General features: G+C 38.8%; 1 protein-coding gene across 1 annotated transcript; it reads right to left on the bottom strand.

Moving 5' to 3' along the window:
* Window positions 1–380: 380 nt before the first annotated feature.
* NAR1 (ferredoxin hydrogenase) lies at window positions 381–6,837 on the bottom strand. The gene is made up of 11 exons (XM_090300229.1): window positions 6,126–6,837; window positions 5,969–6,039; window positions 4,982–5,135; window positions 4,281–4,467; window positions 3,668–3,794; window positions 3,308–3,485; window positions 3,160–3,209; window positions 2,905–3,076; window positions 1,490–1,616; window positions 1,279–1,370; window positions 381–915 (listed from the first exon to the last, which is right to left on the bottom strand). The coding sequence occupies exons 1-11, from the start codon at window positions 6,237–6,239 to the stop codon at window positions 763–765; spliced, it is 1,425 nt and encodes a 474-aa protein (XP_090156355.1). The 5' UTR covers window positions 6,240–6,837; the 3' UTR covers window positions 381–762.
* Window positions 6,838–27,044: the final 20,207 nt, after the last annotated feature.

The raw sequence follows: 27,044 nt of genomic DNA, 5'->3' as shown, positions 1-27,044 counted from the left end.
CTGAAAAAAGAAACACAATGGCAAAGGGGGCAACTTTATTTAAATAAGAATAGAATAAATATGTAGCAATTGTAACTTGCACTTACACGGTCATTGCTTATTGCTTGTTACTTCTTGTGAGCTCTCGAGTGTTTTCATAATAAAAAAATTTTATAAGCAAAAAATATGATAAAAAGAGGGACACTTCAGGATGTCCCATACGAATCGGCAACCACATGAAAATGTGTTTTTATAATAATAATAATAATAATAATAATAATAATAATAATAATAATAATAGTAATATAGGAGGTACTAGTATTAGTGGATGAAATATTTGTAGAATACAGAAATTTGAAGAATACGTTACATCAGGTGTACAGTTACCACAAAATAGGAAATCCTAAAAAACAATTGTTGCTTCATTCGAATTTAAGGCCTACAATTTGTCCTACAACAACAGGCACTGTCACACGTCCTCTCATCTGATCAATCACGCGCACTAACACGTATAATGAAGGAATAATTTATTGAGAACCTAATAGACCCTAATAAAAATAATAGAGGACCTGCTGGAACAACAAAGCTGAGGTCCATATGGTAAATAACAAAATGTGTATTTCTACCTATATGGGTGCAGATCAAGAGTCTATATACATTAAAAAAATCTGTTCACTACCAAAATTGGACGACTCCAGTATGCAAAAATATTCACAAGGAGCCTTATAATATCACAAAATGATCTCAAGAGGAAACAATATGAAAAGGTTCCATTTCAACGCCTCACCAATTATGCAACTGAGAAGTAATGCTTTTTTCAACAGGATGATATTGGGTGTGCATGTATCTCCTAGCTTTCACAGAACCTGGCTGCTCAAGCCACTTGTCATATAAGCCTTTAATAATGGGATTGTCAAATGGTGATGCTGCCAAAACCTAGTGTACAAAGAAACATAATGAATCCCCAATTAAAAGTTTGATTGCAGAAAAGTGAAGAAAATAAAAACAAACTCAACAAAGGCTACTCACAAAAAGAGGTGCAAAACAAAAAAAATGAGGTAAAAACCCAATGACAAAGTGCCAAAGGGCAAGAAGCAAATATGGTAGAGCAGCAGAGAGCACCAATATGGATACAGACAAACAATTGTTTTGTAATTTTGTCCTACAAGAATCTACATGTTCAACGCTTTTGATGCTCCCACTAATGCAGATGCAGACAAACACTGAAGTGGCAAGTCAAATTTTTAATGGAAAGAGTGGACCTTAAAGTACTTGCTTGTCTGAGATAATAGTACTTACAGTTTCCATGTAAACTGATTCTAACAACTGACTCAGTTCTTTGGGAGATTGCCCTGAATTTGGTTTAATTTGACCTCCCCCATTTAAGCAACCTGATCCATGAACATTCTTTCAGTTCAATACCTACCAATTTTATGGGCCTCATAAAAAAAAGTATTGATAAAAAAGTTAACAAATAATAAAATTTCTGATAAAAGGAAAAGTACGGTACCTGAAGGGCATGCCATGATTTCTAGGAAATGATAATCACATTTTCCAGTTTTAAGTTTTCGTACAATGTTCTGCAGGTTCCGGAAACCATAACACAGAGCAAATTTCAACACTGTTTTTCCCTCAACCTGCACAGACAATATGATGTACAACAGTAAGCAAGAGTACTTACGTCCTCTTGGTTTGGCAGGGTACTATAATAGGATCGAGAAACTATCTAAAGGAATCAAAATATCATGATCTACTACTATTGGAGAAAGTGACTAACTGTTTATGCCTACGGTTTATTGACAGCGAAGCATCATAATCAAATAATCCTATTTTGAGCCAGAAATTAGATAATCCAGAATATAAAATAAACAATCCCAAATCAGAAAGCCTAATTTTGAATTTAAATTCTAGACGAAATAACAAAATTAAATGTACCCAGATAAAGAAACTCAGGCCATACAAAGGCACAGCAAACCCCTAAAGAATCTTCGCCTTAATACGTAACTTTTTCCCTGAAAGTAGTTACTTATATGTCGGTTTGTTCCAAGAAGATGTCCTATACTTGCTTGCTAAAGCACTGTTTGGAACCGCAAAAAGAGAATAGAAGGGGGGAGCAAAGAGCAAATAAATGCAGCAATTTAGAAGAGAGTATCGCTTGAAACAATCAAAATAGAAGAATGAAGAAATAAAAAGGTGTGTCCACGCACCTTTTTATTTCTTCACATAACTGCAAAGACCTGAACATTAATTAGATGAGAAAGTTACAGACAATCAAATATGTTTCTAACGTAATTTGTTATCCTTTCATCTCACAATAAAACTTACACCAAAAGTATCCGCATAATCAATAATCGATTGTGTTTTATGCCAAATATAACATAATCAGTTACATATATATAATTTATTATCTAAAAAAAGTAATTATTTTTTTCTCTTATTTCCATTCTATTATCTTCAACGAACCACCTATTTTCCTTCTTCTTTATTTCTCACTTACCCACTTCCTCTCTCTCTATTTATTTTCCCTCTCCCAAACAAAGTATAAAAGTCTATATTACCAATTTCATCCCTAGGGAATAATTTTGCAGGTGAAAAAATTCTTTCAGGGAACAAATATAAATTGCCACAGCAAGATGAAAGAATGATGGAAGCAAGCAAACACTGCTGCTGAAAGAATAATAATGGACTCTTGTTCATGAAAGAATGATGACTTTGAAGAAATAACGAGAGAAAATAAATAACACATCAAAACCAGAAACTGCATCAGAAATTTATGTCATCAAGACATAGCTCTTAGAAAATTACTAATAGCTCAAATTTTTATAATGCATAATATTCAACATTTATAGTGAAGATATTCCCATAAAATAGAAAATGATAACAATCAAGCATAAAAATAATTTCATAAACTTCACTCGAACTTGCCTCCAGAGTAACTTCCTGAAAATCTGAATTCCTGATGTTTCTAAAGGTCAAAGAATCATCAATTTGTCTTCCAAAAAGTGTTTTAGCAGCATATCGGAAAATTGTTTCTGCATAACCTCCAGAGCTTCCACGCACCCCATAAAGGCATCCTTCTTCATTAATATTTGTTAGCCTGCAAGCACCACACTACATCTGAACACCATTGTTTGACAAACACATGAAATTAAAAAATGGAAGCAAAAATTAGTTTCATACAATTTGTCCAGAGGAGTCTCTTCAAGGCTTTTAAAATCAACTTCTTTTGACTATAATAAGATTGAACCCCAAACAATAATTAGTATACATATCATTAGTTAAAAGTGGAAAAATAACCAGAATAGTCTGAATGCATCAAATTTATAACCTGAATCAACTCCAAAACTTCTCCCGTAGTCAATACTAAATCTACCTCTGAAATCATATTAATTTCATCTTCATGCCCTTCAACATGGGACTCGGATTGGAAAACAAAGTCATCCCTAGCAGCCTCAAGCTTTTTATCATAACAAGGCATTACAGTGACATGGTAAACTTCTTCAGGCCTGTTAAAACAATTATTTAATTCTTTTACTATGCATATAACTCTCAGGAAATCATGCCAAAATATATCATATCACTAATGATTGAGGCATCATAATCATCAAAAGATCAAGTGACCTCCCTCAACTTCAAGGTAAATGTATGTTTTTCCACCTCAAATTATAATTTAGAGTTAATAAACAACCTGAGTCCTAATTCTTGGCAAACACAGTTCTTTATTATAACTCCAACTGTTTGCTGTGGACTCTTCACTGATGAAATGTAAGGAAGAACAAAGGATCCAAGTTGCTTTTCTGCATAGCATATCCAACCTGCACATAGATATTCACATCAATAACCAGAACTTATTTTGCACATTGAAAAGTAAATCTGGTCCCCAACCCTGTATATCTAACACAAAATGAAAGGGTATGAGCATCACATAACATCACAATAGAAAAAAGGAGCCAAGTTAGTGAGAAACACAAATCATAGTCAACAGAACCTCCTGAAATTCCAGCTTATATTCCTACTTCAAAAGTTTGAATATACAAAAATCATCTAACAGTTTTTCAAATTTTATTCGCAAGTTCCACTATCAAGATGTCATATGACTCCCTAAATATGTTTTTATTGATAACATAATCTTGTATAATTTTTAATACACATCACTTTGTTGTGTTCTTATAATTTTGGTTTTGCTAGGTCAATATTCATGTGCCATAGCATGTGCCAAAGTCATGTCCAGCATCCAAGTCTATTGCTTCACAGACATAATTTGCATATACTATGATATTGATAAGTTCAACAATCTATACCTGGGCATGCTGATGCAATCATAGGTAGGCTTGATTTACTCCTCTCATCATCAACTAATTCATTCTGTCTATACCTTGTGATGAACTCCGCACAAGATTCGACAAGGGTCAAATCTCTACTGCAGCTTGTATCAAAAATTGCCTTCACTCCCAAGGATTTAAAAAATCTTGTCAGTTTTTTGAAAGCCTGTAATTCCAAGTGTTTGGTTGTCAGCCAGGAGGAAAAGAAGTTGGATTTTCCCCCCCAAATGTATTTAAAATCAGAACCTTATTAAAATAATTTTTAAGAGTAGGGTTAAATATATTTTAAGATTTTCATCACTCATGTGGACACTCACTTTCCATCTCAAATTGACTTTTCCAAAATTTTCCTCAAATCATGAAAACAAAAATGTGTAAACTTTGTTCACTGTACATACTTTCAATGTTTTCTTTCGTCCTAGGGAAACCATTAATCACTTTCACTCCATTTTAATGTAACCCCGAGTCCCACTTCACCATAAAAACATGGAGGCATTGCACGTGTGATGTTAAGCCCGAGAAAGTTGTTAAGGTCCATTGACTAAATGTGATAACTCTAGATTTTGAAGTGATAAAAGCCATCAATGATAATTACAACGACCAAAACAATTTCTTTTTCAAACCCAAAACGTATATAACCAAAAAAAATATTATGAGTAAAGCAATATCTAAAGTGTAACCTGAATTGGAGAAATGCCAAAATGAAGAGCAATAGAAGCCCTTGACTGGGGAGAAAGAGATACAATCACAGCCTTTCCTGAATTAATATTGTTCAGAAACTCATCCAAACTTTGCTTCTCCAGCATAACTGTCTCCGCCGATGTGACACAACCACTGCATTACCAGACAAATAAATTATTATTCCAAATAAAGGTAGAATTTTGACATATCAACAACACCATAGACTTAAGAAACACAATCAATGTAAAAATTGTAATGAATCATGTATGGTCACTTAGACACTAAAGCTTTAAGCAACAGTTTCTAAATGTCTTGCAAGTAATACAGAAGACAATCAAGCACTTGATATTCCTAAATCCTAGACATGCAAATAAGCCATAAATAAAATGACCACAGAACCTCGCAAATTTGAATTCATCCATTAAATAAAGTGTTTTTTTTTTTCAAGTGAAAAGTTTGTGGGCTGTTCATGTTATAATATAGGGTGACTATTGTTTTCAGTAGATTACAGATATAGGTTGAGCAGGTGTGGACCATGTAACATCACAGAATTGCTAAAGGTTACTTGTTTTCATTTCAAGTAAATTTGTTACAGCGTTTTTACAGAGGGGAAATTGATCATATTCAGTCATAATGCATTAGTAATGAAATTTACAGTAATATTGTTTCTGACTTTCTACATTTACTATTAGTTCTGACTATCTATGTTAACTACTCTAACTTTGCTTTTGGTCACCAGAACTATATTTCTCTACAATGTTTCCCTGAATCAATGATTCATAGGAACTCGTGGGTATTCTCTTTTCTCCAAATCCCTATAACATCGACCCACATAGTACCTTTTTCAATCTGCACCAATATACTACACATTTGCTAACCACAGAAACAAGTAAAACAGCAAAAAATATCCGCTGACTTGTAAATTCGCCCCCAAAATATACCTGTTAAAAGCAGAGAAATAAATAGAAAGAGAGAGAAAGACAAACCTGCATGCCAAACAATCCTTGAGCGAAATTTTAACAGGTTCAGACTTGACCTGCTTGTTAGCAAGTGACACCTACAGTGAATTTAAATGTCATCAAGGGTTTCACAACTGCTTCGTAAGATATTTTGAATCCAATACAGAGAACGAAACGAAAATACCTCAGGTTTATCGTTCTTTTTCAATCCCTTGAGGGAGACAATACATGCCTGTGATGGAGCGATGAAATCGTTGAGATCTCCAATCCGAAGCCCTGCCGAAAATTTCTCCGACATTCTCGGACAATTTAATAGCGAACAGCTGCAGTAGTAGCCGGTAAGTTAATGAAAAACGAATGAATCAAAGGATTAGGTTAGGGTTTTGATTGGAAGGGAAGGAAACTAAGCCACAACCACAAATAAAAGTAGTGTTCGGTTCTCTGGTTAAGTCGAAAGGAACGCAGAGGAGGGAAAGAAGAGAGAAAGAGAAAGCAACAAACAACAGAAAATGAAACTCTGTGAACAGTGATAGAGGCCAGCGTGGGAAAGGTGAGTATGTCTTCCACAATGAGGAACTTTTCCAGACCGTTAGATTTATTGTTAAATTAAGGGCTCACATTTTTTTCTTCTTTTTTATTTTTCTTTTATTTTCTCTTTCCCGGATTTACCCTATATCCGCCTCAAGTTACTCACACACTCATTGGTGATGCAAAGATGGTTGTCGGATTTTCGAGATAAGGCCATTTATGGCGGTGATGAATAGTCGTATGGCGGTGATGAATAGTTGGTACGGCGGCAAGCGTTTTCTTATTGTTGGCGAAGGGGAGGGTCTCAGACGAGTAGGGCTTTGGGAAGCCGAGCTTGGTTCTTTGAGAAATGATCAATGAGTTGTTGTGAAGAAAAAACATTTGAGTACACCTATAAAATATTCACCTAGGCTCAACTCAATAAAAGTTAAAGAAATAAAAATATGAGTATAAAATGAAAATTACTTGTTACAATTTTCACCTAGGTTACAATATTTAAAAATTACTTGTTACTAAATATTCGTTACTTAGCATGGTTATTTAGTTTTTAAGTATTTTAAGTTGTTTATATTGTAATTAGTTTTCTTCACATATCTTGAAAGTGGAAAACATATTTCAGAATATTTGGAATTAGTTAGTACATAAATTTTGAGATTGAAATCATAAGTAGATTAATTTGGTAGATAAACGAATTTTTAACAACAATTGAATATCAACTTTTCACATTTGAGATCCAAGCTGTCATACTTTTACAAAGTTAGATTATTCAAATTCTTTAGTTATTATGACTTATCTTGAAATAGTGTAATTCACTCTGCATATTACATTGTGAACGGATTTTCGGTTTTAATGATAAGGTTTTACTTATCTTAGGTTGTTGATATTTCACTTATTGAACCTAATTATTTTATTTCAATGTATTTGATGTTAAAACATTAATATAATAAGTGATTTTAAAGACGAATATTATTCTTACAATTCTCAATTAAAAGTTTATTATAGTACGTCAATAATCTTATATCATTTAGAAATCAAAATTATAAATAATTTGAGTATATTCTTTTTCTTTAATCATATTTTTTAAGAATAAAATTATAATTCTATGTACAATAATGTTATTTCAAGTAAATTGAGGTGAAATTGATTTTAAAATTATTATAATAATATTATTTCACATAATTTGAGATCATCAAACTGATTTTAAAAATTATTATAAAAAAGAAAAGTAATCAATAATAAAAATTTCGAAAGAAAAAAAAAAAAACTCAATCGAAGTTATCCTCTCTTGAATATTTGACTTTTCCAAAATCCATCTAGATTAATTTTAATAATCCACAATATTAATACTGTTACGTTTTTGGTCTTCATACAAAACAACTTTGCACATTAAAATTATCTCAATAATAAATAGAACCAACGTTTAATTCATATTGTTAAAAAAATGAGATAGATATAGAATAGGAATTCACTCTTCTCTCCACTCCTATTAATAATTAATGAACAAGATAATATGACAATATAGAGTGAGTTCTGATAAATATGAATTATATTTTATTTTGAAATATTAAAATTTCTTTTATACTAAAATAAAACTACAATTTATAATACTATAAAAATATTATTAAATAATTTATGAAATAATAGTTATAAAACATTTAATATATATTTTAATAAATAGTTCTTTATTTTTAATAGAATATTTTGTTTGCTTTTCTGCTTAATATGCCCATATAAAAATAATGCAAGTGTGAAAGAAAAAAAGTCTAACGTGTTGAATTAGTGGCTGTGGATAAAAACTTTACGAGTCACGTGTCAGCTATATGATTCATGTAGAAAGAAACGACATTAATTATTTCATTTAATGTCCGAATTACCCTTTCTGGTGACTTACCTGCAGTTGGAGCAAATTTTCTAATTATTTTTTAGAATTATATATATATACTAGTAATGTGAGTAGGTTGATGTTGATTTCAACGCTGATATATTGCTTCTTTTATTATTGAGGTTTCATTTGACTAAAGTAAAGTATTAATTATGTTAGATCAAGTAGTTTCATATAATATTCATATAAGACACTGCAATTTTTTATACAATATAATGTAAAATACATAATTATCACATTATTGTTTACATTTTATTACCTAATATACATCAAACCATGAACCTACGTGAAATACTAAAACCAACTATGAAAACAATAAAGAAACTAAAACTAGTTAAAAGCATTATGAAACTATAAGTGAATTTTGTGAAAATATAGAAAATTAAAGTGATAAAAATATATTAAAACATTATAAGTATTATTTTTAAAGTACCGAAAACTAAAAATGTCACTTATAAAAAATATATGTATATGTTAGTTTGACTAATTGTAACAATATGACAACTTAAAATAAAATTATAAAACATAACCATACACATAAAAGAAATATAAAAATTTTGGGTTTATGAAAACAACTCAAATAATATTGTTCCCGCCGGTTGATCTGGGCCGTCTTTACGCGTGGCTTGTCCTTACGAGCTAGGACACCTTCGTTCTGCTCCGTCTGTGAGTACCTGAAAAGAAGTCAACAAAGGGGCGCCCTCGCGGCCGTTTGCACTCCGACGATCAAGTCAGCTAGCGAGAAACATCAAAGGTGACGCACCCCCGGGTAGAACACTGTGACTGAATGGTCTAAGGGTGGTCGAAAACTATACTGAATGACTGAAACTGTGTTGCCCTAATCGTCTAGTGCACACAGTGGGTGCGCAGCGAAAACAACTAGGGTTTGTGCTCTGTGTAATGCTGCGAGAATTAGGTCAAAACTCGGATCCCTTTCAAATGTCCCAAGGCCCCTTTTTATACACCTTCTGCATTTAAAGCGCGTTAAAGCGCATTGAAAGCGTATAAAAATATTCCTTGGAACGTTCGAATCTTAACTGAATTAACGCGTACCTTAGCGAACTTTTAGGAAAGCCTTGATGTTTTCAGTGCTTATTGCCACGTGTTCTTTTGACTTGATCACGATGTTGGGTTTAATAGTGCCAAAGTTCAAGAGGGGGGGTGAATTGACCTTTTAAAACTTCTTCGCAGAAACAGTGTTTAACCCAGTTTTACAGAAAATAAATCGATTTATGTAAAAATGAACAGATTTATTTCAGCACTGTTTTTGTTTGAAAAGCTTTTAATTCAGCAAGATTAATCACAAGATTATGCAGTGAGAATTTCCAGCAGCACACACACAAATATCAGATTTGAAAAACAGTGAAACACAGAAACTGCAAGCTTCAATTTCAAGCAAGTGATTAAGGTTCAATTGATAGCATGCTAATTAATTGAGTGATCTTTGCAAACAAGTTGTTTCAGTGGCTTTTAACAGACTATGAATGTTCTTCTTGATGTTAAGCAATTTTCCAGAAATTAAGAACACTTAATCACAAAACAGCAAGCTTTAATTTTAAGCAATTGTTTAAGGTTCAATTAATGACGTTGACAGTTTTCTTGAGCAACCTATCACAGTCAATCTGTTCCAATGGTTTTAGCAAATTATGTATGTTCTTATCAGATTCAAATACCTTTTTCAGAAATCAAGAACAGCATGCACAGTGCCCAGAAAGAACAGATTTATTTTCAATTGAACAGATTTATTTCTTTGCTGTTTTATCAATTATGCAGAAACGAAATTGCAGAGTGAGGGAGAGAATGAACACAAACAATTATACTGGTTCACTCAACCTGAGCTACATCCAGTCTTCACCAACAACAGGTGGAATTCACTAACACACAGTACAATCAAGTACACTTCCCACTGTTCTTGAAACCTACAAGAACTTAGGTACTCTTGCTGAAAAAACCTATTTCAGCACTCATACACACACATCCACTCTCCAAGAACACCTATCAAGAAGAGGATTCAACCAAACTATTACAAGTAATAAGAAATGAAACGACTACACCTGATTGAGGTAACAAAGATCAGCCTTAAACCAGTAGGCAAGATTGCTAGAACAGTAGCTGCACCTCACACCAAGCTTTTGGAACCAAACCAAGAACAAGCACTTTGTGATTTTTGAAATCTTTGAAGAACAAATGCTAATCCTTGAAAACACTTAACTCTCTGCTGTCAAAACTTGTTTTTGCAAATGTATATACTGTTTGAATCGTTATTAAACTCAGAAAACAAGTTTGCATTTTATAGAAAGCCAACCTATAACAGAATTTTGAAAAACAGTTAAAGCTGTTATAAAATGAACAGATTGAAAATAAAATAAACTGATTTATTTTCAAAAGCAGTTAGAGAAACTGTTAAGTGAGGAGACTTAGTCAACCACTCTGGTGCTGAGATAAAACTGAAAAACGTTTAAGCTTGACATGGCACCAGAGGCAAAAAAGAATCTATTCATTTACAGATGAACAGATTTATTTTTCAAAACGAAAACAGAGAAAATTTAACTATTTGAAACTCAGTCGTTTTGAAAAGAAGAAGACTTGGTCAAAATACCTGATGCACAAAATCTAATTTTTACAAGACTTTAGCCAAGGCATCAGTGAAGAAAATGAATCTGTTTATTTAGAAAAGAACATATTTATTTTTATGCAGTAAAACGTGTTTTTGTGTAAAACATGTGCAAAACAGTTTTAGAAAACTTATGCTTGTTCTTAACACATGGCCAGTGGTTATGAGGTGAGATACTCAGCAAAAAGCTACTCTTAGACAACCTCTAAGCACTAACTAAGACACACTTAAAGCAAAGCACAAAATACATGGAAAGTACATAAATGTCTTCATCAAACACAGCATACAAGTCTTCATCAAACACAATCTTGAAGGGGCAGCAGCCATCTTCAACACACGACTCTTCGTGGAGGGCCCTACAGCGCCGTAACCCAACTTAGGGTTAATCCATCGTGCAAACCCTCCTTTCTCGAAGTGCATTTGGCGCAAGGGGGTGACTTTCTGGGTGCCAACTCATGCGCCCCAACTTCTAGTCACTCACCTTGGGAGTGTATCTACCTTTCTCTCGTACCATGCACGTGGTTCTCCCCTAGGCGTGGCCCTCTCATGGGTCGTATCTGTCCCAGGGTCTCCCAGCGGTGGCGTCGGTATTTCACGAGTCAGGTTACCCCCTACTGGTACTTAGAACTTATGGCCTTGAAGCCACCTTTCTCTTCTCTTCATTGCTGTTATGAGCCATCGAGGCCCGAGACTTCCTCACGGTGTTGCCCCCTCCATGGCCTTTCCTACCCATGGGTATCAGGGGGTAACACCGTCGATGTCTTAACTTGACTATTCCTTAACTTGGTGACGCCTTAACCTGGCGATGCCTTAGCCTGGCGACGCCTTAGCCTGGCGACACCTTTCTTAGGCGATGCCCCAAACGGTCAACCTGTTGACTTTCTTTTCCTTCTTTGGGGGCCCTCAAGCGGTCCCGCCACGAGTTGACTTTGACTTTGACTTTTGGCTACCCTGAAGGAGGAGAAAGAGAACTTGTGCCGCAGTTGGGCGTGCCACGAGGAGGTCTACAAAGCCTCCTTGAGAGATGCCCAACAGTCCAACACAGAAGCCTGCAAGCGGCTCACTGAGCTTCTTGAACGGGTAACGTCTCTTCAGTCCAAGATCGTCGCCCTTGAAGCGGCGATGTGAACTTCCGAGGCACAACAGAAACTGCTTGCTGATCAATGTGCTGCCCGGGGGCAATCGCTGGAGAAAACCGAGGGGGAGCTGGCTGAAAAGATGGAAAAGCTCAACCTTCTCCAAACCGAGCACAATCAGTTTCAGACTGAACTGAACAGGTTTCAAGTGGAGAATGAGGCTCTTGAGAAGCAGCTAGCCTCTGGTGACTCCACGATTGAAGAACTGGAGAGGGCCAAAAGGGAGCTTATTGCAGAGAGGGAAGCCCGAGACTCCACCATTGAAAATCTGGAGTGGGCTAAATGAAAGCTCTTTGATAATATGGCTGATATCTTTGCAGAGGGATTCAAGGAGGCCTTAGCTCAAGCCGCCTGCGAAAACCCGGGAGTTGACACCTCCAACTGCAACCCTCTTAACCATATTGTCGATGGGAAGGTCATTCCCCTCGACCTTGGGGATTGAACTTCATCTAATTAATCTTCATTTGTAAATTGGTATTTCTAACATTTGCTCTGTAATTCTGACACTCAACTTCATCTTAAATGTTTATTCGAGCTTTATCTTTACATCCTCGTGTACTTTTAGCTTCTCTGTTTTACTGCTTGCTTTACTAAAACAAAGGCATAACTGGTACTTACTTTCGATGCGTCGCTTCTTCGCCTTGCCTTTAACTCTTTAGGTAGCACGTGACCTTCTCTTTTCATTCTTCCATTCTGAGTAGCGGTGCATACCCTTCTTCTGTTCTTTTCGGTTAGCACTTCACTCGGCCTTCATATCCGCGAGGAATCTTCCCCATGAAGGCGACGCCTGCCTTGTCATTGCCCAAAGGCAAAGGAGGATTAAACTTCGCGTATTTTTCTTGTCTCTGATAACTCATGTTTTTATGCTTCTCCTTCTTACTCTTTACTTACTTGTTCTTGAGCCCCCAAGCGCTTACTACCAAGGGCATCGCTGGCTTTACCATTGCTTGGGGCGAAAGAGGTCTCGTCCTTTTCTTTCTGGCCTCGACATCGCTCAAGGGCGAGGAGGGCTTAGCTATTCTCTTGTGGCCTCGACATCGCTCGAAGGCGAGGAGGGCTTATCTCAACTGTACTAGGTGCCCATGCTCGAGGAGGGACCTGCTCTGGGGGTCCTCAGTGTATCTAGACACTTGGGACAAAAGTCGCGCTCTGGTGCCCACGCCCATGGAGAGGCCTATACAATCAGCACCGTATCGTCCATGGAGTGTCTAAAACACCAAGGCAACTTAGCCCTTATCTCTTTGCGTTTGGTGCCCACACCTGAGTAGAGGCCTACTACGTTAGCGCCGTATCGTCCTCAGGGTGTCTAAAACACCAGACACCGGGGCTAGCTGTATTTTCCTGAGGAGGGGGCGTCCCGAAGGAATCCCCTAACCCCTACTCAAGGACTAGACGCCCGGATTTTTGACTTTTACTGACATCTGCTACCGGGGCTAGTTATTCATACTTGAGGAGGGGCGTCCCGAAAGAATCCCTTAACCCCTGCTCAAGGACTAGGCTCCCGGACTTTAACTTGTACTGACATCTGTTACTGGGGCTAGCTATTCATACTTGAGGAGGGGGGGTCCCGAAGGAATCCCTTAACCCCTGCCCAAGGACTAGGCTCCCGGATTTTAACTTGTATTGACATACCTGTTATCTTGCTCTGCGTCTGACCTCCGCTTCTTTATTTGGCAGTACCTACTCTTGGCAACGCCTTACCTTGACGACGTCTCATCTTGGCGACGCCTCATCTTGGCGACGTCTCATCTTGGCGACGTCTCATCTTGGCGACGCCTCATCTTGGCGACGCCTCGTCTTTGTTTTTGTTTCTTTGATCTTTGATCTTACATGAAAGGGAAAACTAAGGCAAGAATATCTTAAACTTTTCTTTTCTTTATTTGGGTGACCTCGTTAAAAAACCCTCAAGAGGGAAAAAGAGTGTCCCCTTTACAAAATTTCAACTGAAATAAAACTTTAGATTCGCCGCATTCCAACTACGTGGGATGGGGCCTCCTTCTAGAGTCTCTCTAACTTGTACGAACCATACCCTTAGCTTTGGTTACTCTGAATGGTCCAGTCCACTTGGGAGACAACTTGTTTTCTAACTCGTACGGGTGAGCCTTCCTCATGACCAGATCACCAACCTGGAACTGTCGTAGCTTCACCTTAGAGCTGTACTGACGCTCCACTCTTCTCTTCACAGCCTCAGCCTTAATTTTCGCCTCTTCTCTGGCTTCATCTATTAGATCCAGGTTCACCCTCCTTTCTTCGTTGGACTCTTCTGCCACGAAACCTAGGAAACGGGGAGAACTCTCGTGGATCTCCACTGGGATCATGGCGTCCGATCCATACACCAGGCTGAAAGGCGTCTCCATGGTGGAGGATTGAGGCGTGGTGTGGTAAGCCCATACAATCCTTTGTACTTCTTCTGCCCACGCACCTTTAGCCTTCTCTAATCTGCGTTTCAAACTCCTCAACAAAACTCTGTTTGCTGACTCGACCTGCCCATTTGTCTGGGGGTGTTCGACTGATGCGAACACTTGCTTGATTCCTACTTTTGTACATAGCTTCCCCAACTGTTGGCTCGCGAACTGGGTGCCATTGTCTGAAATGACACGCCTTGGCACCCCAAAACGACACACAATGTTCTTTCAAACAAAGTGTTGTACCTTGTGGGCAGTGATCTGTGCCACTGGTTCGGCCTCTATCCACTTGGTGAAGTACTCGATGGCAACGATCAAGTACTTCATCTGCCTTATCGCCAATGGGAACGAGCCCAAGATATAAATTTCCCAAGTATGAAAAGGCCACAGGCTGTATATGGATCTTAGTTCCTCTGGCGATGCCTTGTGCCAATCAGCGTGCATCTGACACTGCTTGCAATGCTGGGCGTATCGCACACAATCCTCTCTTACTGTTGGCCAGAAAAACCCTGCGCGTATTACCTTGGATGCCAAGGATCTTCCTCCTACGTGGCTCCCGCAAATACCTTCGTGGAGCTCAACCATTATCCTAGTGCACTCGTCTTCACTTACGCACGTCAAGATGGGGTGCGTGAACCCGTGTCTGAATAATATCCCATCTACCAATGTGTACCTTGCAGCATTCCTCTTAATCTTCTTGCCTTCTTCCGGCTCCGCTGGGAGGATTCCGTCCGCTAGGTATTGCCTGTAAGGGGTCATCCATGTGTCGCCTTCCTCTAAAGCACACACTTGTACACCTTTTTCTTCTTCTGGCGAGGTCGCATAGGTACTGATGCAGGGTGCCCTTGCCGTATCTTGACTAAAAGAGCGATGGCTCCTTGGTTTTCCTCTTGTTGTACTAACGTGAAGAACTTCCACCCTGTTGTCTGCAACAAACTTTCGCAGCGTTTTAAGGGTCTCTTGTATCACAGTCCTCTGCCTTCCCCCCTTGCCTGAGCTGGCCAGCTTGGCGAGCAGGTCAGCTCCGACATTCTGCTCCCTAGGGACATGCACCAGCTCAAACGCGGCGAAGGCTCTCTTCAACACCTCGACGTATCTCAAGTATGCGGCCTCTATGGATCCTTTGCCTGGTACTCCCCTGTTAATTTCCCTGTGACCAACTGTGAGTCACTCTTCGCCAGGAGGCTCTGAGCATCCATTTCTTTAGCCAACAACATCCCAGCAATCAACGCCTCGTACTCCGTCTGGTTGTTGCTTGCTTTGAAGGCGAAGCGTAAGGCTTGCTCGATCAACACTCCATTAGGCCCTTCCAAGATTATTCCAGCGCTACTCCCTTGCTGGTTGGAAGACCCATCCACTGAGAGCATCCACTGTGACCCCAACTCCACTTCTTGGGGGTCCCCTCCCGATGAGAGCTCTGCCACAAAATTGGCATAGACCTGTCCTTTGATGGACCCCCTGGGTTCATACTGGATATCGAACTCCGATAACTCTACCGCCCAGCGAACCATCCTCCCTGTTACATCTGGCTTTTGAAGTACTTTCTGGATGGGGAGGTTTGTCATTACTACCACTGTGAAGCTGTGGAAATAATGGCGGAGCCTTCGTGCTGAGAATACTACCGCTAGCGCCACCTTCTCTAGTGACTGGTACCTCAATTCTGGGCCTTGCAAGGCCTTGCTCACGAAGTAAATGGGCTTCTGCACCTGGCTTTGTTCCTAGACCAGCACAGAGCTAATGGCTCACTTAGTTACCGCAAAGTATAAGCGGAGGGGGACGCCTAGTTGTGGCTTGCAAAGCACTGGTGGCGTCGCCAAGTACTCCTTTAATTTGAGGAACGTCGTTTCACACTCATATGTCCAAGCAAAACGGCTATTCCGATTGAGGCATTGGAAATAAGGGTGGCCTTTTTCTCCCCCAGGGGACACAAACCTAGACAAAGCTGCCATCCTCCCAGTCAATTGCTGGACTTCTTTAACTGAGGTTGGGCTCCTCATGGCGATGATGGCTGCGCACTTGTCAGGGTTTGCCTCGATCCCCCTCTCTGTGAGCATGAAACCTAAAAACTTTCCCACCTACACGCCAAAAATGCACTTTTCTGGGTTTAGCTTGAGGTGATACTTCGATATGGTAGCAAACAGCTCTTCCAGATTAGCTGCGTGCCGCCCTCTCTCGTGTGAAGTCACCACCATGTCATCTACGTAGGCCTGCACGTTCCTTCCTAGCATGGGTGCAAGGACTTTGTCCATCAGCCTCTGGTAGGTGGCGCCTGCATTTTTCAAACCAAATGGCATCACCTTATAACAGTAGTTGTATGTCTCTGTCATGAACGTCGTTTTACTCTCATCCCTTGGGTGCATCTTGATTTGATTATAACCTGAGAATGCATCCAAGAAACTCAGCATTTTGCAGCCCGAGGCGCTATCCACTAATGCGTCGATGTTGGGTAGCGGATACGAATCCTTTGGGTACGCCTTGTTCAGATCTGTGAAGTCAACGCACATCCTCCACTTCCCATTCCCCTTCTTCCCTAAAACTACATTGGCTAACCACTCAGGGTATTGTATCTCCCTGATGTGTCCAGCGCTGAGCAGCTTCTGTGTTTCTTCCTTCACGACGAGGCATCGCTCTTCGTTGAACTTCCTCCTTCTTTGTCTCACAGGGCGAACCTTGGCGTCCATGGTGAGATGGTGGCACAAAAAGTCTGGGTCAATACCTGGCATATCCGTCGCAGTCCACGCGAAAGCATTTAGGTGGCGCGAGATTACTGCGGCTACCTCTTCTTGTTCTCCTTGGCTCAACAAGCGTCCTATCTTGAACACCTTACCCCCTATTTGTCTTTCTTCTATGTTATCCTCTGGTTGGGGTCGCTTATTTTGCGCATTTCCTGCAAGAGTCTCATTCGTGGAGTCCTCTTCCATAGGCGTCGCCCCAATGGATGCATCGGGCGTCGCCTCCTCTGGCACTTCTTCAGCGGGCGAGGCCCTGCCACGTACTCCTCCCATCGGCGAGGCATCGCCATCTCTTCCTCCTGTATGTGCATCTTCTATAGGCGTCGCCCCAAGGGTGGCTTCAACCGGCATGGACTTCGCGGGCGTCGCCTCTTCCAACAGCTCTAACTCCATTTGCGAATCTGAGACGAGTGGTCGCTTAATCACCATGACCACGCCTCTTTTTGTCTTCAGACTATTTTCATAGCACTTACGGGCCTCTTCTTGATCTGACTTGATCACAATCACCTTGCCACTAAGATCTGGTAGCTTCATCTTCATGTGGCGCGTGGAGGAGACCGCCCTTAATCTGTTCAAGGCAGGTCTACCTAACAAAATGTTGTACGTTGAGTTGGCGTTAACCACCAAGTACCGAATGCTCTCGGTGCGTGATGCTGCTCCATCAGTGAATGTCGTCCTCAGCTCCAAGTAGCCACGTACCTCTACTGGGTTATCTGCAAACCCATACAAGCATCCAGTATAGAGTCTCAAAAGGTCGGGCGACAACTGTAGCTTATTGAAGGTCGACCAAAACATGACGTCTGCAGAACTGCCTTGGTCGACGAGGACCCTATGTACCTTCCTTCCCGCTGTGACTATTGAAATGACCATTGGGTCATTATCGTGTGGGACGACATCCCGCAGGTCAGCCCTCATGAAAACGAGGTCTGACTCCCACGGGTCGTCTAGGAATTCCTCTACGACCGAACTTACTGACCTCACATATTTCTTACGTTGAGAGGCAGTGGGTCCCCCCCGGAGAAGCTGCCAGAGATGGTGTGTACTTCCCCGTGAGTTGGGATTTCATGCGCTTGACCTTCCTCTGGTGTCGTCGTGGCTGTGGTCGTAGTGGTCCCAGCGAGATAATCTTTCAAGAAGCCATTCTTCACAAGCTCATCCAACTGATAGCCCAGCGCTAAGCAGTTGTTAATGTGGTGCCCGAATGCTTCGTGAAATTCGCACCATGATTCCTTGTGAGGTCCAGTACCTTGTTTGACTTCACCGTTGGCCTCAACCTGTCAGCTATGTTGGGCACAACGATGAGGTCTTTAAGTTCTACCACAAAGTTGTGCCTTAGAGGTCTATTGCCCTCTCTCCTTCCTTGTGATCGACCCCTAGGTTGGGTTCTCCTTGTCTCGTAGGTGCGCCTTCTATCTTGATTCTTTCTTTCTGTAGTGGCTTCGTGGACTCTAGCAGGTTGTGCGCGCATCTGGGCTCTTGGGCGTGTGGGCGCGGCAGTCGTGCACTTCTTGTATGCCTCGCCCTCAGAGGCAACGTGTTCTACTGCCCGACGCCTTACTTCAGCAAAAGTTTTGGGGCGGCTGCGATTGAGCGACTTGCTGAAAGATCCAGGACACAACCCCTTCCTGAATGCGTACACGATCATGGGTTCGTCTGTGGTACCCACTTTCACCACCTGCGCCCCGAAGCGGCTTATGTACTCTTTCAGGGTCTCCCCTTGATACTGCTTCACGTCGAATAGGTCATATGAGACTGGGGCTGGGGCCCTGTTGGCTAAATACTGCTGTTTGAATAACCGAGAAAGCTGCGCGAAAGACGTGATGTGACCCTCTGGGAGGCTGATGAACCAGTCCATGGGCATCCCAGTCTAGGTGCTCATAAAGAGTTTGCTCCTTACGACATCAGAACCGCCTACCAGCATCATCTGTGTGTGGAACGCAGTGAGGTGTGCCTCAGGATCCTCCATCCTTGTGAAGGTTACTTTGGGTCCCGTGAACGTGTTGGGGATCACTGTCTCTAGGATTGCCTGTGAGAATGGTGTTGAGAATTCCCTGGGTGGGGTGGTAGTCTCAGGTTCATCTACGTCGCGCCATCCACGGCGTAACTCCTCATTGGCACGGTGGAGCTCATCGTTTCTCGCCTGAGATGCTGTGAGATCCGCCTGCATGCGCTCTTGCTCCGCTTTCGATGCTGCCATTGCTTTCTGCAGCCCTTGCATCATGCCCATGAGTTGTTGCATGGTTATCTTTTCACTCCTAGCGCGTGCAGGTCTCATGTTCGTGGCTTCCTGGAAACCTTCTTAACTTATCTGGGTTTTGAGAACTGGAACTGAAAAAACTTGTGTAGTGGGACTGATGTTTTATATCGGCCCTACGGTGAGCGCCAAATGTTCCCGTCGGTTGACCTGGGTCGTCTTTACGCGTGGCTTTGTCCTTACGAGCTAGGGCACCTTCGTTCTGCTCCGTCTGTGAGTACCTGAAAAGAAGTGAACAAAGGGGCGCCCTCGCGGCCGTTTGCACTCCGACGATCAAGTCAGCTAGCGAGAAACATCAAAGGTGACGCACCCCCGGGTAGAACACTGTGACTGAATGGTCTAAGAGTGGTAGAAAACTATACTGAATGACTGAAACTGTGTTGCCCTAATCGTCTTATGCACACAATGGGTGCGCAGCGAAAACAACTAGGGTTTGTGCTCTGTGTAATGCTGCGAGAATTAGGTCAAAACTCGGATCCCTTTCAAATGTCCCAAGGCCCCTTTTTATGCACCTTCTGCATTTAAAGCGCGTTAAAGCGCATTGAAAGCGTATAAAAATATTCCTTGGAACGTTCGAATCTTAACTGAATTAACGCGTACCTTAGCGAACTTTTAGGAAAGCCTTGATGTTTTCAGTGCTTATTGCCACGTGTTCTTCTGACTTGATCGCGACTCTTCGTGGAGGGCCCTACAGCGCCGTAACCCAACTTAGGGTTAATCCATCGTGCAAACCCTCCTTTCTCGAAGTGCATTTGGCGCAAGGGGGTGACTTTCTGGGTGCCAACTCATGCGCCCCAACTTCTAGTCACTCACCTTGGGAGTGTATCTACCTTTCTCTCGTACCATGCACGTGGTTCTCCCCTGGGCGTGGCCCCCTCATGGGTCGTATCTGTCCCAGGGTCTCCCAGCGGTGGCGTGGGTATTTCACGAGTCAGGTTACCCCCTACTGGTACTTAGAACTTATGGCCTTGAAGCCACCTTTCTTTTCTCTTCATTGTTGTTCTGAGCCATCGGGGCCCGAGACTTCCTCACGGTGTTGCCCCCTCCATGGTCTTTCCTACCCATGGGTTTCGAGGGGTAACACCGTCGATGTCTTAACTTGACTATTCCTTAACTTGGTCACGCCTTAGCCTGGCGACGCCTTTCTTGGCGACGCCTTTGCGAGGCGACGTCTTTCTTAGGTGACGCCCTAACCTGGCGATGCCCCAAGCGGTCAACCTGTTGACTTTGTTTTCCTTCTTTGGGGGCCCTCGAGCGGTCCAGCCACGAGTTGACTTTGACTTTTAGTCAACGCCCCGGGACGGTACAAATATATATATATATATATATATATATATATATATATATATTTACAAAAGGTGAAAATATTTTTTTTTTAAATTGTACTTGTATAGACAAAGTGAGCCTAGATAGTACCTGAAACTGGTTATACAATTGTTGACGTGTCGATCATTCGGTCGCTCTTTTGTTCTTCATTATAAGTCTTCGTCTTTAATTTGTCCGTGTTCGATCGGGGTTGACCTTTAAAAGATACTCTGACGATCAAGTAGTACTCAGTATTCGGAGTATATGTTAAGAACTGATTAAAGCATATCCTATGTAAAAGGTTGATTTATAGTGTTTGATCATGGGTCATCTATTGTAATGGGCTGAATCTATCATATATTATCATTAGATTATTTTTAGGGAAGTTTCCTATTTTATTGGGGTGTTACCCAGATTTGATGGGACATGTCCCAGATTCTTAAAGGTTCTTACAATTGTCTTGACTGCGGTTTCTTGTAACTGCTTTAAATATGTCTTTAACCAGTTGGTCGGTCACTGAGAACAAACACTATAAGAAAATCATTAAATAGAAACCAATTTTAGAGACAAAAAATAATTAGTTTTATATTTACTAAATTAGAGACTACAAAAATTATTTATTTCTAAATCAGTTTCTATTATTGATAAATAGTTTCTAAATTGGTATCTAATTATCCACCAATTTAGAAACTATTTATCAATAATAGAAACTAATTCAGAAAAATATTTTTTTAGTATGCAAAATCGTCTCTAATTTAATCAATATAGTAACTAATTATTTTTTGTATCTAAAATTAATTTTTATTTAATAATTTTCTTTTGTAGTGAAATGACGTGGTTTATCTTGTTGGTAAAAAACTAAATATCTCTATATATTTTCACTATTATTGGTCTATCAAAGTTTATTTAATGTGGACAATGATTGGGTGTAAATGTATATCATCTCAACGTTATTAGACAAATAAGTACATAGTAACAAAAATAAAATAAGATATATAATTTCAATCTTATGTAAATTTTCAGTGATACTATAAATTAATAAATCCAATTCCTTATTTGACTCGTCAAATGCACGGACTATTTACATGATTTATTTATGTGATTCTCTAAAGAAAATTTGAAAAAGAAATATATATTCACATAAAAATGAAAAGAAAAACAACCACCTACTTTAGTGGGGTTACGATTTGTGCATTAGTAGATAGAAAAGGGTTCTTGGAAGGTTTGGCAAGGATTTAGTCAACTTTTTAGAAGAATCTTGATGACTCTTGGAGCAAGGCAATGAGTAGTATAGTTTTCAGAAATTATGTTTTAAGGCTAATTATGATGTATAAGGTTGAAATTTGAGTTTTTAGTTGTTTCCCGAGTGAGTTATGAAGCATTGATTGAACTATGGATAAGGTTCAATATGGGACATAGTTGATTGTCGCTAGCTTAAGGTTTCTTAGTTATTGGTTGCTCGGAAGATCATGGTTAAATGATACAAGAGAGAAAGGAATAACTTGACTTCATTGTTCTTCAAAGAAAGGAAATATATAACAAAAAAATAAAAAGGAATGGAATCAAAATTAGTAAAGACTCTTACAAACAAATACGTGACTAACACTTACCCAAAAGATGGATTAACTTTGATAAGTTAAAAAGTACTATCAAGAAGAATCACAAGATGACCAAACTTATTATTGGATAAGCTAAGAATGACCAAAAGAAACATAAGGGAGAAAGTCACCACAAAATAACACAAGAAACTTTCTAAAAAAAGGGAAGATTCACACTTTTCTTTGACTTACCATACCATGTATTGTTCAAATCAAAGTTATATTGAAAATTATATTTTATTACCTAATTTTTAAGGTTTTGGACATGAAAGTGTCTAACCTCTTTTAAAATCTGAAACTTTAATTTCCACTTAAGTGCATAGGATACACTCCTTATTCTTATTCTCACCTAGCTTAGTTAATCCAAATAAAGTAGATCTATGATAGGTAATTTAAGTCAATGTTTCAACAATATTTTTTATATAAGAGAATTATTAAATATATTTTAAAAATATATATGATTTACCTATTTTATTTAAAATTAAGCCAACAATATTATTGATTTTCAATTATCATTTTTAAATTTAATAAATTTTATAATTTAAATTTAAAAATGATAAAAGAATAAATTGAAGTAAAAAAGGTTATCACTTAATTTATAAATGGAGTTGACTCTTTCAAACTCCATAACAACTACAAATAGTTTTTTTTAAGCAAAGACATATGATTGTTGCTACAAACAAGAAAAAAAAAACTACTGCAACGGAGAAAACAAGAAAGAAACCCTTAAGGTGAAGATGAAGAAGAAGCAGGGCGTGAAACCTCTAGAAAGGATGAGAAAAAGAAGTTGGGAATAAATATTCTTCATTCTCAACTTGGATTTGAGAGTTTTAAAAATAGAAAGAGTAAGGAGTAAGAAGTTTTGTGAAGATGTCTGCAGTTTTCATAGAAGAAGAAACATAAAGTAATTTGAGAATACTGACATTAAGCTTTTCTCTGAGAATGTGACAGTCAATTTCAATGTGTTTTGTTCTCTTGCAAAAAAACCTGATTGGAGACAATTTGTATTGTTGACTGATTGTCACAATATAAGGTAGTTGGTGCAATGTAAGGAATGCCAAGATCTTTAAGAATATATGTGAGTCACTGAAGTTCACATGTGGTTGCTGCAAGAGCTCTATACTCGGCTTCAGGGGAGCTTTTGGAGAAAATTTGTTTCTTTTTTTAACTAACATGAGATAAGAGACTCACCAAAAAAAAAAAACCAGTTACAAATTTTCTTGATTAAGGACAAATGGCCCAATCTAAGTCACTATATGCTCTTAGTTGAATAATACTATTATTATAAAGAAAAATACCAGAACCATGATTACTCTTAAGATACCTCAAAATGCGAAATGGAACTTCTTGATGATGCTTGGTGGGAGCAAACAAACTAACTGAGATTGTTAACACTGAGGGTAATGACAGGCATTGTATTGGTAAGATAGATCAGGCGCCCAATTAGTCTAGGGTAAGTAGATGATTCCTCTTCAGTGAGTTTTACGCCCTTGTTGGATGAAAGGCAAGAAGAATGAGTCATTGGTGTAGTCATATGTGCATAATCTTGCATACCTGTTTCATGAAGAAGATATAAAGTATACTTCCTTTGACGGAGATGTATTCCAGAACTGTTGCATGCCACTTCAAGGCCTAAAAAACACGTAAGGTCCCCCAATTTTTTTATCTTGAAATGTTGATATTATTGTGCTGTGAGGCGAAAATCTCGACTTTCATGTCATCTTTTGCATTGCTTAGAAAAACTTCGCAAAAAATTATTAATCTGATTCGTTTTTCCATTATAGAATTTGTACCTAAGAGGATACTCGTGCATAACTTGATCTTCACACTTTCTTTGAGTAATAACTAAAGCAACAAAACAAGAGCATTTGGTTTGACAAATGCATATAGGATTGGGTCTAAAATTTTCTAATTTATCCGAAATTATTCTAAGCTTAGTAAAATATTTAGTGATAGATAAATCCTCTTGACTTAAAAAAACAACTTCCAGTTGTAAATAAGAAATTCTAGACAAATCCCCCAAGGGATACCTCGTTTTAAAATCATTCTAGATATCTAAAGCCATGTCATTCATATGATGTTCTGCCTAATAGGAACAAAGACAGAATGAACAAACTAGGAAACTACCATGTTGTTACATCTTTTCTTGGCCAAATACATTGGATGATTCTTGGCTAGATAGGGATGTGAACCTAGAATGAACTCAACTTTGTTTTTCGCGCTTAACACTTTCATCACTGATATGCTACAAGAATGATAGTTTTTGGAATCGAGACTAGTGAAACCAATGGAGCAACAAGGTTCTCATTAGGATGCAAATAGACGTAACTATTTGTCGATTGATTCGATTAGTCAGATTGAGCCGGTTGTGCTAAGCATTTCTCATCCATATCTAAAGAGAAAAGAAAGACTAGAGCAAGAAATTAATGGAAGAAAAAAGATATTAGAGTGCATAACAAAACTCTTCTTGATACCATAATACAATTGCTGCTCCAAACAAGAAACCAAAAACTATTACAGTGGAGAAAACAAGAAAGAAACCCTTAACGTGAAGATGAAGAAGAAGTAGGGTGATACAACCCAAGTAGCTACAAAGATGACCAAAGAAACAAAAGACAAAGCACATGGTGAACAGTCATCTCAACGAACAATTCAAGACCCCACCAAGGATCACATGTGTTGATCAAGAGTGATAAAGTTCTTTGTAGAATCCAAATCCAAAGTGTTTGATGAAAGGCTGGTGTTGTTGCTGTGTTTGGGAGGGATCTGGGTAGAATAGAATGTGATCCACTCCTTTGTTGAATCTAAAACTGATGTGATTTAAAACCGTTTTGAAATCAAGTGTTTTTCCAACTAAGTGAAAAACAACCTGTTGTTTTGTCAAATCAACCGGTTGTTTTGCTCTTAGGAGTTTTGAAAAGGTTGAAAACTGTTTTAGTTTGGTTGACTTAACTGTCAAGCCAAACAATCAGTTGTTTCATGGTTTCAACCGATTGTTTCTTTGAAAATATTAACAAAATTCAGTTTTGGTTGTTGAATGTGCTTTAAATGTTTTTCAACTGAATACGCTCATTCATTAATTGCTTTGACCAATCTTTGGAAAATATAAATGGTTTGTTTATGTTTTCAAACAAAAGAGAGAAACATATTTGAGTTTTTTAGTTGTGACAAAATGGATTATAAGATTTGAACATTCACATCAAGCTTTGGGTTTTCAAAGAGAGTTGAATAGGATTGGAATTGTATTGATTTCAGTTTGTACCGTGAACAAGTGTAATCCCTTCTCAACCTACTGTATTTCTGGTGTTGTGTTGCCAAGGAGTGTTGTGTGTTCTTGAGGTGGTCAAGATCAATACTCTTGGTGTGTTTTACCAAAGGGAGTGTGTTTCTTGAAGGGTTCAAGGTCACTACTTTGGTGGTTTGTGTGTTGTAATCTCATTTGATTGCTTAGTGGATTACCTAGTGCCTTTCTGGGGACTGGATGTAGCTCTTGGCTTAAGAGTGAACCAGTATAAATTGTTGGTGTATCTCTCTCTCTTACTCTGAACTCATTTAATTCTATTGTTAAGCTTTACTAGTATAAACAACCGATTGTTTCGAAGAAACAACCAATTGTTTTTCTGTTGCTTTGTTGTTTAATTGCTTATATTCTTGGCTAACTTGATTCTCGTTTTGAATTCACACAAAGAATTTTGTTAAACCTCAAAAAGTTTTTAAAAACCTCTCTTAAACAATTCACCCCCCTCTCGTTTAAGGGCATATATTCTAAAAATTGGCATCAAGAGCAAGGTACTTGAAAAATATTCAAGTTTGATCCTAAAATCTTTTTCTATGGTTGAAAAACTACCTTTTGAGGAGGGTGCTTCAACTAACAAACCACCTTTGTTTTGCAGTTTGAATTATAAGTATTGGAAAGCTAGAATGGAAATCTTTGTTGAATCTATTGATTAAGGAATTTGGGATGCAATTGAAAATGGCCTTTTCATTCCTAAATTGAAAAGGTTGGATCTTTTACTAAAAAACCTTGGTCCCAATGGACTAATGAAGAAAGTGAAAAGGCCAAATTTGATTGCATTGTCAAGAATATCATAACATTTGCTGTAAAGTCCAATGAATTTTTCAGGATTTCACATTGTGAATTAACTAAAGAAATGTGGGACACTTTAGAAGTCATTCATGAAGGGACAAATGAGAATGAAGAGAAAGTGCTTAGCATGTTGTTTAAGAAACTCAGAAAATTCTTGAAGAAAAGAATCAGCAAAAGAGACTCATCCAAAATGTATGATAAAAAAAACCCTACCAAGGTTAGAACTAACAATTATACATACCTTGAATGTGGTGAGCATGGATATACTAAAGCTAAAAGACTAAACAAAGAAGAGAAAAAAGGAAAATTAAGAAAAGCCTGCAATTATGACTCATCAAGCATATCTACAAGTGAAGTTGAAAAAGCCAATCTCTGTTTGTGTTCCTGTCGGTTGACCTGATTTCCTTCGTACGTCTACGACGACCACACACCCAATTGTCTCTGTCTTCATTCGTGTCTCTCTCGATCAAACACCTGAAATCACAATGACAAAGGGTGCCCTAGCAGCTGTTTGCACTCTGACGCTCAAGTCAGTGTAAGGCTAGGAAACACCAAAGTAAGC

The sequence above is a fragment of the Phaseolus vulgaris genome, chromosome 3 (genome assembly GCF_051622355.1).
Source record: "Phaseolus vulgaris cultivar YP4 chromosome 3, ASM5162235v1, whole genome shotgun sequence".
In the NCBI taxonomy this organism is placed as follows: Eukaryota; Viridiplantae; Streptophyta; class Magnoliopsida; order Fabales; family Fabaceae; genus Phaseolus; species Phaseolus vulgaris.
This window is presented reverse-complemented; position numbering and strand designations above follow the sequence as displayed.